The sequence below is a fragment of the Pezoporus flaviventris genome, unplaced genomic scaffold (genome assembly GCF_033815535.1).
Source record: "Pezoporus flaviventris isolate CSIRO_AGI_PZ_B2104156 unplaced genomic scaffold, CSIRO_AGI_Pfla_v1 ptg000213l, whole genome shotgun sequence".
Classification (NCBI taxonomy): Eukaryota; Metazoa; Chordata; class Aves; order Psittaciformes; family Psittacidae; genus Pezoporus; species Pezoporus flaviventris.
This window is the reverse complement of record NW_026892761.1, coordinates 2468901-2483824: the sequence shown is the minus strand read 5'-3', so window position 1 is coordinate 2483824 and position 14924 is coordinate 2468901. Positions and strand designations below refer to the sequence as shown.

The following is a 14924-nucleotide window of genomic DNA, read 5'->3' as shown; positions in this document are numbered from 1 at the left end:
TCTCCAGATGGCCCCATAAGCTGTGCCTGTGACTGTCAGGCAAATAAGGAAATGACCCCAGTAATGGATGCTTCCTTGTAAAGACAGTCGAGGGCTTAAGTCTCTTGGCTTAGCCATGCTCGCAGCCAGCACTGATTGCTCTTCCCAGCTGGTTCTTGGAAAGGTGGGACTTTGATTGTGCTTTCTGTGCCCCCATCCCCTAATGATGCTTCAGTTCATTAACCAGCTTCACCTCAGCAGGCGTCCCAGGCATCACAGGCTGCTACCAACCAAGTGATGGGAAAGGAGAGACCCTAACCAATGTCTGCCCAAGAGGAAACGTGTCATGGACGGGGTTTGACTCTGCGAGGGAACAGAAATGAGTGAAAGCCACCAAAATCCAGTGCTCCTGGTCCCTGCTGCTCCCAGGATGGCTGCACTTGCAAGCAATGAAGGAGCCTTCCAGCATCTGAAGGGGGCCTATAGGGATGCTGGGGAGGGACTCTTCATTAGGGGCTGTAGTGACAGGACAAGGGGTAACGGGTTCAAACTGAAACAGGGGAAGTTTAGATTGGATCTAAGGAGGAAATTCTTTCCTGTGAGGGTGCTGAGGCACTGGAATGGGTTGCCCAGGGAGGTTGTGAATGCTCCATCCCTGGCAGTGTTCAAGGCCAGGCTGGACAGAGCCTTGGGTGAGATGGTTTAGTGTGAGGTGTCCCTGCCCGTGGCAGGGGGGTTGGAACTGGATGATCTTAAGTTCCTTTACAACCCTAACTATTCTATGATTCTATGTTCATATGCAGACTACCCTGAAAGTGAACTAAACAGAAGATAACAGGTAATAACATGGCAAAGTGAACTGAACATGGAATAACAAGTAATAACAAGAAACTGGGGTGGCGTCTTGCTTTCCAGTTCACAGAGCATCCTGCTTGCAATCAGCCTGCAACGCTGGACATGCAGCAGGATGATTTCCAGCACTCCTGCTTGGGGCAGGTCCTTCAGTACAGCTCTTCTGGCCAGCAACCAAGTCTTAAAGCCATAAAAGTCCCAAATCATTAAAAAAAAAAGCAGTAATTGTGATTTGTGTTCAAGCAGGAGCTGACTTCCTTGGAAAACCGGGTGTCAGTTGTGGATTCAGGATTGCATTACTGCTGGCTGCCTGCTTTTCCATGGCATAAAGGGACGCGTGCTCCCCCATCGCCGGTGCAAAGGAGATTGATGGGACTACTTGGAGCACATGGTCCAAGCGAGATGCTTGCACTGATAATCCACTGGGGTCCTTCCAGCCCCAAAGTGAAACCAGACAGTGCTTTAAGCCCTTGTCATTCCACACAGAGTTATTTCCAGCCATTCAGTCACAAGGTGAAGGAGCATCCATCTGCCTTTAAGCTCTGTCCTGTGCTGCTGCTCAGGGAGGGTTTGGGTGTCTGTGATGGTTTAACCCGGAGTGTTGGGCTTGAGCTAAGTCAAAGCCATGAGACTGTATAAAGAAGAGATCCAGAGCAGCCCTGCGGAGAAGGACTTGGGGATGTTGGGCGATGAGAAAAAGAACATGAGCAGGGAGTGTACGCCTGCAGCCCAAAAACCAACCATATCCTGGGCTGCATCCAAAGGAGCGTGACCAGCAGGTCGAAGGAGGTGATCCTGCCCCTCTACTCTGCTCTCGTGAGACCTCACCTGGAGCACTGTGTGCAGTTCTGGTGTCCTCAACATAAAAAGGACATGGAACTGTTGGAACAAGTCCAGAGGAGGCCACGAGGATGATCAGGGACTGGAGCACCTCCTGTATGAAGACAGGCTGAGAAAGTTGGGACTGTTGAGCCTGGAGAAGAGAAGCTGCGTGGAGACCTCATAGCAGCCTTCCAGTATCTGAAGGGGGGCTATAGAGATGCTGGGGAGGGACTCTTCATTAGGGACTGTAGTGACAGGACAAGCGGTAACGGGTTCAAACTGAAACAGGGGAAGTTTAGATTGGATCTAAGGAGGAAATCCTTTCCTGTGAGGGTGCTGAGGCACTGGAATGGGTTGCCCAGGGAGGTTGTGAATGCTCCATCCCTGGCAGTGTTCAAGGCCAGGTTGGACAGAGCCTTGGGTGCCATGGTTTAGTGTGAGGTGTCCCTGCCCATGGCAGGGGTGCTGGAACTGGATGATCTTAAGGTCCTTTCCAACCTGAACTATTCTATGATTCTATAGCATAGTGCAGGCACCTTGGGACAGGTAAGCTGGAACGCAGCAACCTGAATATAAGCACTGGCAACAGCCCCAGAATTCTCTGATGCAAACAGGGTGTGAATCTTAGCTCTGGATCTGAATTCCTTGGAAGGAAAGTGTTCTCCTTGATCTCTTCTATTTCCTTCTCACCTCCTCTTAGCTCCCAAGCAAACTGTAGCAAATCTCAGCACCTTCTCCAATGGAGTAGGAATCACAGCAGAGGTAATCTGAGACGTTTACACAACAACCCCCTCTGTACAGGGTGCCAACTGCTCCCATGTTTTGTTTTTAGTAAGACATAAGTGTTTCCTTTCGCTGGCATTGTTTAGTCTGTACTTGCGATGCTTTTAAATACTGAATTCTAAACCGAAACTGTAGCAAATACCAAATGTTTGCTTATTATGCAAAATGCTTGGAATCTGTAATTGATTTTTTTCCATCTAATTTGATACTTTCAGAGGTCCTTGTGCTTCCCATTGAACGGCGACTGGGGGGTTCTTGCCGCTTGCTCTGTTGCAATAGGAAACTGATGCTGACCCAGAGATGCAGCTGGAAATCTGGCCTCTGTGATGAGAAATTCCTCTGCCACTTGTTCCCTTCCTGGCAACGAGGATGAAGTCTGCCTGAAAAGGTTTTGGCATGGAGCTGGGCGCTCTCAAAAGCACTCCTAGGGGCTGGGGACCACATGCTGGGAGCGCTCAGGGCTGTATCCCGCAGCCCCATCGAGCTCCAGTTCGTGAATCAGCCTCTGGCCTTGCAAACCTTACAGATGTGCTCAATTTCCTCCAACAAATGCAATTTGCCTTCGGTGCAAAGGCCGGGCTCTCCAGCGCCTGATGGGATGTGGATGTGGCTGGGGGCCGGGCTGACTTCATCCCTGGGAGGCTGACAGTGGGAGGGAGCCAGGACTTGTTGCTGCGCTCTAGGAACAATGCCTGCCGCTTCCTAAGTGTGCGTTTAGTGTTAGTTCTGAAAGCTCGTCTCACCGCTTTTCATAGCAGCAGCGCTCCGCTTTACAGCCACGCTTTACTCAGCCGCACATAGGGGCCAGCAGCGCTCTCTGCTGCGTGGTGAGAAGGAGGTGGGAGCATCCCTCTCCCCCTGCTCTCCCTCCCCTTCCTTACCCCTCCTGACGGCTGGGAAGTGAAATCTCTCATCACGCCGAGCAGCAGACGAGGCGCCAGGGCTGCTTCTCCCGGGCTTTCAGAATGTAGCTGGATCCGCCGCCCTTCCCGGCTCACTCCAGGGAAAAGCCGCCCCATTGAGGTCTGTGGCTCATTCATTCCCCTTTGGGGCTCGGTTTGCAGGGATGCCCAGGAGGGATGTGCTGGTCTGGGGCATCGCCAGAGCAGGGGTTGGGAAGTTGGAGCTTGGGGCGGCGCAGGCGATGCTGCATGGGGTGGCAGGGTTCTTATGGTGAAGTAGCCTCAAGGCTCATCTTCGCTGCAGGTCGGGTCTAAATATTGCCAGGGCTGCTTTAGCAATGCTTTTGGGGTGATTTCTGCGGGAAATGCACTTTGCTCCTTAGTTTGTTTGGGGTTTTTCTCTTCTATTTTGTGGTCAATGGTATAAAACCTGTGGGATATCGCTGCCCGAGAGGATGGTACCTGGAAGGGTTCGTAGCTATGGCCGTTGTCTGGGGTGGGTTTCCCACCTGGAGGTGTGGTGTGGGTCTGCATCACGCTAATGTTGCTGCTTGGGCTGTGGGGAGCTGAAAAGGCTCAGCCTGGAAGTGAAACTTGTGCCTAAGTTCTGTGCGGAGATGGGGATGGCCTCTGGGGTGAGGAGATGTCCCCAGACTGTGGCTGTGGAGGGTGGGAATCATTCCCAGTGCCCCCAAATCCCTACTTGAATTGTGCTGGTTTAAACAAGGGATTTTATTTTTTTTTTGCATGGTTTTCTGTTTTCTTTAATTAAAATGACTACTTTTAAAGATCCCCTGTGCAAACAAGGGGATCTCTGACCGCTTTAACCTCCGAATCCCCCTTTAACACACAGCTGGGGCAAAGTGGGAAGTGATGTGTCCCATCCCGTGTTTCCCCCCCCCCCCCCAGTTTTCCAGCTCATGGAATTACCACATGCTCCATGTGTTGCTATCTCCAAATTCCTTTCCTAGGGGAGTAATGGGAGAGGGTCCTCAGTGGGCCCATTGGTACCACTGTGGTCACCTTGGTTCCATGTTCCACAGCCCAGCCTGGCTGGATGGTGGCACTGGTGAGGGTAGAGATAGATGGGAAAGGACCACAGAGACCCAGAGTTAGGGCTTGGGTCTCCCAAAGGTAACCTGTGGAGGGGAAGGTCTGCAGGGCCAGGATGAGAGAGCTCCTCCAGCCGTGTATCTTGCACCTTTTCATAGAGGTGCATCTGTAATTCCCACTTTTTGGGTAGGAAAAGGGAAGTTGGAGAAAAGGCAAAACAGCAACGGGTTTGCCTTTGAGATGGGAAGAAGAGATAAGTCCCTGCTCCTTGCTTTAGTCACAGTAGAGGTCCACACCTTGGGCAATTACTGGATGCAATCCGGGTTCATACTGAACTCCTCCTCATAGACACATCAGGGTGGAAGCTCCTGGCTGAATCAGGTGTAGTGCAGGCTGGAGAAGCCCACGTGTTTATTTCACTGGACTTCAGATCCACGCAGCCCTGATTAACATGAAAGGCTCATGCACAATCCAGTGCTTTTGCCAGAGCTTGGCACCCCATTAACCTGCAGAGCCATGGGGAAGTTGCGGGGATATCAGGAGCGGTTCTTGGCATTGCGGAATGGAATGAATGAACTTTGGAGTTCTCCAAAAACACAGGCTTCTTGCTGTCATTTGGCACATGTCCCTCTGCAGCCAGGGCAGGCTTTGCTCTCAGTCCCATTCCTGAACCCACCTGTAACAGGTTTGCTGTTTATTATAAGCAATGACTTCATTTATTAACTGGGGAAGAACAGCAAGTGTTTCCCATGGCTAAGGGCTTCAGTTACACTGCAGTTGTTGTGTATAACCTGATCTTCTATCAAGAAGACTAGCACAGACTGAGCGGGGTGCTTACCACCTCCCTGTTACAACCTGTGCATTTTCCATTCATTCTTACAGCAATTCAGGGCTGATTTAAACCCCAGGAGATCACGGCTGGGTCACTCATGTGCGTATTTAGTTTTCCTTGCAATAGCTAAAAAGCTGACGTGTTTGAAGGGGAATAGGCATTTGCCAGAAGCCTCTAAATACCTGTCCATCAAAGTGAATGGAAGTGAAATGTCGCTGCAGATGGTGATGGAGGGAGCTGGTGTATGGTCTGGTTCTGCCAAAAGCAATGAGGCTGAAACGTGCAGCACAAAAGTGACAGATGCCAATGATGCGTTGTGAAAGGCCAGCAGCATGCTTTAAACCTGGTGTGTTGAGATTGTGACAAGGGGGGGGGGGCACTGTTTCCAATGGGGTGGTTTTACCCTGACCCAAACTGAAATCTAGGCCAGCAAAGGGAACGGAAGGGCCGTGAGGTCCGTAGGCTGGGTATCCTTAGCTGCCAGCTTTATCGATGCTGCAGAGGTTACTTCAAAGTCAAACGGATCCTCTGCCATCATTAAGTCCATAACCACATCTGTTTCCAGTCTGTGCAGGTGAACAGGTTAAAACCAAAGCATCCCAACAGGTCCTGAATGTAACTGCTCAGGAAACCCACTGTGAAATCAGAAATAACCCCCTTGTTTCTAAACTGTTGACACATAAACTCTGCTCCGTCTGTGTTATCCCTCCTGCTGCGTGATTGCTTTATCACAGTGCCTGCAAGGTCATTAGATCTGTGGCACAGCACCAAAGAGTGCTCCTCTACATGTTTTCCCCCTTATAATCAGTGTGTGCCTTGCAGGGATGTGAGAAGGGTGCTGTGTGTTTGCATACCTGCATTGATTTTGGTAACGACAATCAGAATTGCTTCTTATGATTTAAACTAGAATTGGTCTGAAATCTATGTCTGTCTAGTGATTTGGCCAATGTTACTTCTCTCCATCATCAGAGCAGAACCCAGCACCCATTGTGTCCATCTCCAGGACCAAGCAGGCTGAGAGGAATCAAAAGACATCCAAAGACTGTTCTCTCTCAGGTTTATAATCACAGTTTAGTACTTAGTGGTCCAAGGCTGTATTGGAGAGAGCAGGAATATAAAATAATATATAGGGGTTGCAGGGGATTCATGTGTGCTTCTCCATCCACCCTTCCAGTGCTGTCAGTGATGGGTAGAGCTGTAGATCTCTTAAGTGAGGACTGCAAACGCTGTTTAGACCTAGTGAAGTGTAACTTCTGCTTGTCCCTCCTGACGTTTGCCCTCTCGTAGGTCCTGGGCACCATGCTGATTCACACTTGTTTCTTTCTTGCCTGCCTGCCTGTGGTGAGCCGTGTCTGGGGTCATGCGGGACAAGGTAAGGAGCCTGTCTCTCCTCTCTCCGGGCAGTTCCCTACGGTTTGGCTGTCACCAGGGTTAGCCCAGCCCTGGCTCAAGCCCTTCCCGTTGGCACTGGCACCGCGCTTGAGGGACGCTCCCAATCACACACGGGATTTCAAGGGGATGCTGTGCGCTGGTGTCTGTTGGTGAAGCTCCAAACAGCTTGTTCCTCCACAGAGAGAGCAATGGGAGATCAGGGGGGCCATTTGAGGAGACTATCTTGATCCCTCCCCACCCTGTAAAGCCCATCCTCATCATTGACAGCAGTTCAGCTTGCCGCTCCCTCACACCAGGGGTGCATTTCAGCCTGTATAAGCAGTGAAGGGTGCTTATGTGATATGGAACTTGAGAAATAGGAATAAAAAGGGTGTTGCTGCTGTTACTCACCACATCATGTCCTGCTCTCTGAAACTATTGCTTTGGATGTATATGATGATACATGGTGTCACATCTGGACAAGAAAGCACACGAGGCACATTCCTCCTGTAGCATATAGCACTCCAAAAGCACCGTGAATGGCCAGAAAATACCTATAGCTAAGATGTTGAAGGACCACTTTCGTATTGTGTTTGAACCTTTCTGGAGAGGTGATGGCACTTCAGAGCTTGGATAGATGTGGCTCCATGCTGTGCATCTTCCACACCAGCTGCCACAGTTAAAACTGGGCTTAACTCCCTGTGGACCAAAGAGCAAGGTTACAGCATCAAATAGCACACATCCAACACAGGGCAGGGAAACAGTGGAGCTTTCATGGCACTGGGATTCATTTGCATCCAGCATATAATGGTGCTTTAGAGGATGCTGTCCTTTCTGAGCTGTCTGGGGACATTTTTGCCTTTTTAGCTTCTAAGCTCCTAGAGTGATGGCCAAGGAGCTGGACCACACTTGGCCAAAAGAAGACAGCTCCATGTTTAATCTGACCATGAATTCCCTTCATTGTTCCATGATCTTTTACCATTGCTCTTTGGCATGATTCTGGGATTTGTTTTTGCCCCTCACCCCTCTTCCCAATGTTTTCTTCCTTCCCCTTCAGATTTGCCTGGGATGAGATGTGAATCTGAGCTTTGTTCTCCCAAAATAGTTATCTGCTTGTAGGGCAGCCCGCAGGAAGTCTCTGCAAGGAAAGGTTAAGGCACAGATGTTGGGCTGAGACAAGCAGCCCTCACTTCCAGCGCCCACTGCTTCCCTGTGACTTCATGGCGAAGATGTCAGGAGATGTACGGTCACGATGCAAGGCCAGATTAGGGACTTGAGGAGCAACACTTTGCCAGCACCAAGCTGGGCACCCTGGGTCACCCTAAGCTGTTTTCTTATCAGTAATGGTAAAGAGATTGGTAACAACTACAGATGAGGGGGGCATTTGAGTGCGGATGTTTATCATTGCAGGCAAAGGATGTGCTCGCTCATTGCAAATCGGGGCAGCCCGCTGGAAAGGTGCTGTGTCAGGAAGGCGCGGAGGCAAAGGTGCTGAGTTGCCATTCTCTACCCAGTCAAGTGGAGAAGTTTCATGTGGTGACAGTGGTACAAGAGCACAGCTGCATTTTACCAAGGAATCATTGCTTCAGAGCGTGACACATGAGTTCAGACATCAGCTGGGTTCGATAGCTGTCTGTGAAGTCTGGAGATGAGAAGGGAATGTGCTCTTTCTTCTTTTTGCCTCCTTGTCTGATAGCATTTTTTCCCATAGGATTTGTCATTTAGTTTACTGCTCCCTGCAGCAAACTGGTCCATGCTGGTGCCTGTGAGTTATGGGCCTGCTAGGAACTGTTATTTACACTCTATCACGTTTTCTTTCTTACTTCTTCCTTTCTAACCCCCAGCAGGTCCTTGGGGCTGCCTCTGGACTGATCCTTATGCAGAATTATGTGATCTGTCGTCCTGGGGAATTCCTGTATTCTCATCAGCCCAAACCTAGTGAAGAGCCTCCCTGAGCCCTTGTATCTATTCCTGCCCTCCCACTTCAGATGCTCACACTAAACACATCTGCTGAAGCAAACTATTCTGAATGAAGGCTCTCAGGAGAGACTTTCAAGATGTGAGGGGTGCAGAGGAAGCCCTCACCTCTGCGCTAGGCTGCTTTCCCTCTTTGCAGTGGTCCCATTTCCAGGGTGAGGTCCCATTTCCTCTTCACACAGGGTGGAGGCTGCCGATTTGCCATTGTTCACTGTAGGTTCATGGCAGAGCTGCAGGGGAGCTGCAGGACCGACTTGCATGGGATGGTGAAGGGTTCCATAGAGGAGATGGCATCTGGGTGCATATCCAGAGGGAGGAACTGCATCCGTAATAACAGCACAGACACTTCTCCTCCTCCCCAGGGTCAGGCCGGCTGAAACTCACTGTCCTTTCAGAAGACAGGCTCCAGATGAAATGGAAAGAGACTGAAGGGAACATCAGTGGCTACAAGGTTCGGGTAAAGCCCATGGCAGGTATGTGCTAATGCATTGGACATCAGACCCAGTGGAGATTTGTGTATGAGAGGGGGTCTGAGCTCCACCTTTAACTGGTGGACAACAGGACTTAAGTAAGAGCATTACTTGGACCTTGAGGTTATAGAGATAAGGCAGTGGGAATTATTCACTGGTTGGTCTGGTTTCAAGCGTTGATCACCTACATCAAAACTTTCCACTGGGCTATGCAGGCAGTACAGACACAAAGCCTTTCTGGCCACCACGACAGCAGTCCAGAATGCCACAGGCACAGCCCCTCTGTCATTCATTCACAAGACAGAGATGAAATTCAGCTCTCTTCATCCCAAGGGAAAGGCTTAGTCAGAAAGTGTTGCTTTTGGGACTGTGTGAGAAGAAGGATGTTGGAAGGCTCAGTGCCTGGTTCTACGAGACCTCTCAGCCATCCCCCTACCTACAGGGACAGGGGAAGGGAAGTCCTTGATCCATGTGTGTGGGGTTCACCCTAACTCCCTATCCTGGACAAACTCCAGCTCTCCCTGACTTTGAACACTGAACCCGATGGTGATGGAAGGGCACGACGTGCCTTGGCAAGGAGCAGTGTGGTTGGAGGCAACCTCAGTCTTGGCTGGCATTCGGTTTCCAATCACTGCCGCCCTTCCAGCAGCTGGAGAAGGAGCTGCCAGGCAGGAGAGCGTGCGGCAGAGCTCCTGTGATCATCCACCCGCTTTTAGCTCAGCCCCCACCTGTTTCCAGGCTGGAGCAGGAGGTTTCTCATTCTTTCCCTGCTCTTCCCTGAGCCTCAGAGAGCAATGAGCATCCCGGGAATGCAGGGAATCCCCACTTGGAGCACATGCCTGAGGCTTTCCCTCTTATCCGGCTGGGGAGCTCCATCTCCAGCCCTAGGCATGAGCACAGGGATGACAGGTCAGAAACACATCCGTCTCTGTAGATATTCCCTAATCAGAGGGGTTTGAATCTCCCCATTGGTTTTGTGTAGCTGGCTTCTGCTTTGCAGGGCTGCCGCACTCCATTTGTTCATTGCTAACACAGAAATGCCCCCAGTTTTGCCTGGTCAAGGCATCACAGACCCAGGACAGGTCCCAGCACTGGGTTTTGCAGGGACAGCACAGGGAGAGTGGCTGGGATAAGGAGGATGAATCCCAGCTGCTGGTGATGACCTCTGGAGGCACCAAACCACTTTCTCACTGTCACATATGATCTCAGGCACATCATAGAATCATAGAACAGTTTGGGTTGGAAAGGACCTTAAGATCATCCAGTTCCAACCCCCCTGCCATAGGCAGGGACACTTCACACTGAACCATCTCACCCAAGGCTTTGTCCAACCTGGCCTTGAACACTGCCAGGGATGGAGCATTCACAACCTCCCTGGGCAACCCATTCCAGTGCCTCACCACCCTCACAGGAGAGAATTTCCTCCTTAGATCCAATCTAAACTTCCCCTGTTTCAGTTTGAACCCGTTACCCCTTGTCCTGTCACTACAGTTCCTAATGAAGAGTCCCTCCCCAGCATCCCTATAGGCCCCCTTCAGATACTGGAAGGCTGCTCTGAGGTCTCCACGCAGCCTTCTCTTCTCCAGGCTGAACAGCCCCAACTTCCTCAGCCTGTCTCCATACAGGAGGTGCTCCAGTCCCTGATCATCCTCGGGGCCTCCTCTGGACTTGTTCCAACAGTTCCATGTCCTTTTTATGTTGAGGACACCAGAACTGCACACAATGCTGGCGGTGAGGTCTCACAAGAGCAGGGTAGAGGGGCAGGATCACCTCCTTTGACCCGCTGGTCACGCTCCTTTGGATGCATCACTTGGTTGGATGTTTTCATAAGCAATATATACTACCATGTGCCCAGTGTTAACCCTTTGAAGACCTGTTTTTTCACTCAGCAATGCTGTGAGAATCTAACAAATGCTGGGTGGGAGCTGTTTTTTCCACTTTGGCCATGTAGTATGGATTTAATAAAATTCCTCAATATTCCCAATTCTGGATTGGGAAAAAACAGAGCTCCACAAAATTAAAACAAATGGGAGCAGACTGAGGTTCCTGGGCAGACATTCCCTGCATTTCAGCAGCGTTTTCACTACTGTCAGCTTAAATTTAAGCACTAACAAGCTCTGAACTGTGCCTCCATCCCACCCCAGGGGACTCGGAGCAAGAAGTCATGCTGAAAACCAAGACTCCCAAAGCCACAGTGGGGGGGCTGAGCCCTACCAAGGAGTACACACTGCAGGTCTACGTGCTCAATGGCTCCCAGGAAGCCCTGTTTGCCAAGAGGAAATTTGTGAGTAAGTAGAATGGGCTGCAAGTTACCATTCAGAGAGCTCCTGAGGCCCTTGGTGTCATGTGCAGAGTAGACTGTGCAGCAATCAGAGCCTGTTAATGCTTTGGTTGGAAGGTTGGAAAGGGAGGGATGGTGAAGACGCAAGGGATGAGGAATGGGCTGTGAAGCAGACCAGTCTGTATTGATTCTCTCCCTGGTTTTGGTCTTCCTACAGTAGAGGAGCTCAAAAACGCCTCCCAGTCTAGAAATAACAGAAGGAACTCAGGAGCTGCCTCAGGAAAGAACCTCACCTCTTTGGGGAACCCAGCAGCTGAGCACAGTGGGGTGGCAGAGGCCACCCCACCAGCCCTGACCACAGTCTTGGCACAGCCAGGTGGGTGCACTGACAGTACACTTGCTTTAGGTGCCACGGTGTGTTTTCCCCTGTTTTACTTTATAAACATGGATTATTTTTAATCATCAAGGATAATGGCAAGGACAAACTTTTGATGTGATCCACTACTAATATTATTATTAACTTTATGTGTATGTTATTACTCTGTGTATGTTAACTCTAATATTAGTATTAACTCACGTACAGCCCTCTAAGAGGCATCAACAAAGATGATCTCCTTTATCTAGCTATTTATTTGCATTAAGTCTGTAGGACTTTATCCTCTCTGAACCCCCTACACCTTTGTCAAATGGGGCTTAAACCAGCCGATGAGGGGAGCAGGTTGCATGGGGATAACGCACGAGGGACAGTGGGATGTTTCTCTTTGGAGCACAGCAAAGGACAGAGCTGAGAAGAAAAGGCAGAAGGGGATTCAGCCAAAGGGCTTGGGAGAAGCACCAAGAAACCAGCCCAGTGTGGAGGCCAGTGCGACAGGAGCAACACCAATCCCCACAAAGTCATCCCAGCGCACTCCTGCGAGCCCGGAGCGGGAATCGCTGGGGAGAGAAAAACCCACAAAGGATTCATTGAGGAGAGGTGAGAGGGGTTTCAAACGTGTCTTGCTCCTTCTTCCCTACTGTTATCCTTCGTGTTCACTGAATGCCAGCTTTCCACCCCTCTCTAGCACCAGGATTTTTAGTAGTACAGTGCTGCTGGTGGTGCTTTCAGTTACCAGGTCATGCCTTGGGGAGCTGTCAGGAGTCACTGGAGAAGTCTGGAGCTCTGTAGAACATCACAGACTTTAAGGCAAACTGGAGCTAGGCCAAAAAGTCCTTCCAGATGATTTAACTTATTGGTCTGCCACCATTCTCTCCCTTCCTGTTGCCACCTCCCCCTGCTTCTGACAGATCCACATAAGAGTCCATATACATCAACAGACCCCCTCCAGCCATTGACCTTTCCAAGCCTTCAGAAGGGAAGGGGAAAATCATTACCCAACCTGTTCCTCCTTCTGGACTTGTTCTTCAACTGATAACTGGATAACTGATCCATCATGATCCTTCACATTCATCAGCTGAAACTATAACAAGGCAGATGGCTCAGAGCACTGTTGAAGCAGTGGGAATGGGACTAGCCAGAGCATCCTTATTTGTCCTCTTAACACCAATAGGAACCCATGGCTGTGAAAAAAAGACAGGAGAGTGACCTTTCTGGAGCCCACTGAATACATGGGATCATCCATTTCTCTTCCCCAAAGATGGAAATCCCCCATCTGAAAAATACTCAAGGAAGATGCATTTGACCAGTGACATGTCCTGTCTTATCCCTTGCTAAGCTGCAGGGCTGGGGTGGGGAGAAAACAGGGCTTGAGTATCTGTGATGCCAGCAGGTTTTTACAGAGAGATTGGATTTAATATAAAGCCACAGAATAATTATAGCCCACGGGGGGATGTTGTGATGGAATGGAATGAAGCAATCACCTGCAATTCCTGGAGACTTAGGCTACATAAAAGGGAAGCACTGGGCTGGGGCTGAGATGTAATGGAGCTGACAGCGAGCACAGAGTAGTGCTTGGGTTAGGCACACACTTCCTGACAGCTTTAACCCGTTCTTGGCAGGAATGCAGCTGCACATCCTTCCAGTTCTTGGTACTGAGATGGGTTACCCTTTGCCATGTGGTTTTCCCAAGATGCTGGGATGCCTCAGGGTGGCAGCTGGTCCAATCCACCACCCAGACGGGGCCTTACACTGCAGATTTGCTTTTTGTCTTAAAACTGAAGCTGGTTCTCCTCCTTTACGACTGCTTCTCTCAACATCAAGCCTTCTCCCCTCCCAGGTTCCCAGTTTCACTGTGACACATCTGCCATGACTGATATTGTCCTGCTTGTGGATGGATCCTGGAGCATCGGGCGCAACAATTTCAAGCTCATTAAGGAGTTTCTGAGCAATCTGATTTCCCCATTCACTATTGGCCAAGACAAGATAAGAGTAGGTAGGAGACTTTCCTGTTTCCTGACCTTGGGAAGTCCGTGTTTGAAGGGGTCTCTGTTCCTGTGGTTATGTGCTTCTCTGAGGAGCTTTTATTCCTGTAGGTTGGGGTCCTGCTTGTTGCTCCTGAGAGCATCATCTGGTAGCAAGCTCTGGCCTCTAGTGGCTGTTAGCAATAGCTGCACAGTGAACAGAGCTACATCTGGGCAGCACCAAGCTGGGTGTTGATGCTGAGCTACATTTGGGGTTTGCTGCCTACCTTTGTGGAGGTGCTCAGCCTTCACAGCTCTGCATAGACAGATGCAGTGGCAATGCTGTGCTGGAGATGCTTTGTGTTCAGCCAAGAACAGTGATGCTTCCAGTTCTGAGTTTCTTCCCACTCCTTGCAGCTGACTAGTTTGACCCCACCTAACATTAAGACCTTAGACCTTATAAAGTATTTCAGAGCATTACTACATAGGCAAGTACCACTGTACCCAGTCTGATGCACCACCCAACTGCCTGCATGACAAGGACCATGCAGAGAAGTGGGGATAGAAACCAGATCTGCTCATCCCCACTCCCTTTCTTTATTTGTGACATCTTCTCATGGCAACCCTAACACCACATCCCCCAGGTGGGTCTCCTCTTGCAGCCTACCTTGGCTTGTGTGAGCTGACGGCTCTTGCCTTTCGCAGGGCTGTCCCAGTACAGCAGTGATCCCCGCACAGAGTGGGATCTGAGCACTTACTCTACAAGGGACCAGGTTCTGGATGCTGTGAGGAGTTTGCGGTACAAAGGAGGCAACACCTTTACAGGTAACTCCATCTCGCAGGTCTCTGCTAAATGCTGCATGTGGCTACAGTGGGGAAAGCTGTTTCCACGGGATGATGTTCTCCATGGGGACCGAGGCCATTGCGGGCAGAGAAAAGGATAACCATCCATCTCTGCTCCTCTCCAGGTCTGGCACTGACCCACGTCCTGGAGCAGAATCTGAAACCAGATGCTGGTGCCCGGCTGGAGGCTGAGAAGTTGGTGATACTCTTGACTGATGGAAAATCCCAGGATGATGCTAACCTGGCTGCTCAGACCTTGAAAAACCTGGGCATAGAGATATTTGCCATTGGTAAGATCACAGCCGCCTATAAGCTATAGGACAAAGTCAATCTACTTTGTGATAGGAAAAAGGGAATGGCTTTAACCTGCCAGAGGGGAGACTGAGATGAGCTCTTAGGCAGAAGCTCTTCCCTGTGAGGGG

General features: G+C 50.2%; 1 protein-coding gene across 1 annotated transcript in view; it reads left to right on the top strand.

The window, feature by feature from the left end:
- The first annotated feature begins 3181 nt into the window (after positions 1-3181).
- COL20A1 (collagen type XX alpha 1 chain) overlaps positions 3182-14924 on the top strand; it is a 47065-nt gene continuing 35322 nt past the window's right edge. Inside the window, exons 1-9 of the mRNA XM_061441325.1 lie at positions 3182-3459; positions 6511-6595; positions 8934-9044; positions 11186-11329; positions 11540-11698; positions 12095-12295; positions 13536-13691; positions 14365-14484; positions 14628-14792. Of these exons, the coding sequence (XP_061297309.1) occupies positions 6523-6595; positions 8934-9044; positions 11186-11329; positions 11540-11698; positions 12095-12295; positions 13536-13691; positions 14365-14484; positions 14628-14792 (1129 nt within the window). The 5' untranslated portion in view covers positions 3182-3459; positions 6511-6522. The remainder of the gene's footprint in view (positions 3460-6510; positions 6596-8933; positions 9045-11185; positions 11330-11539; positions 11699-12094; positions 12296-13535; positions 13692-14364; positions 14485-14627; positions 14793-14924) is intronic.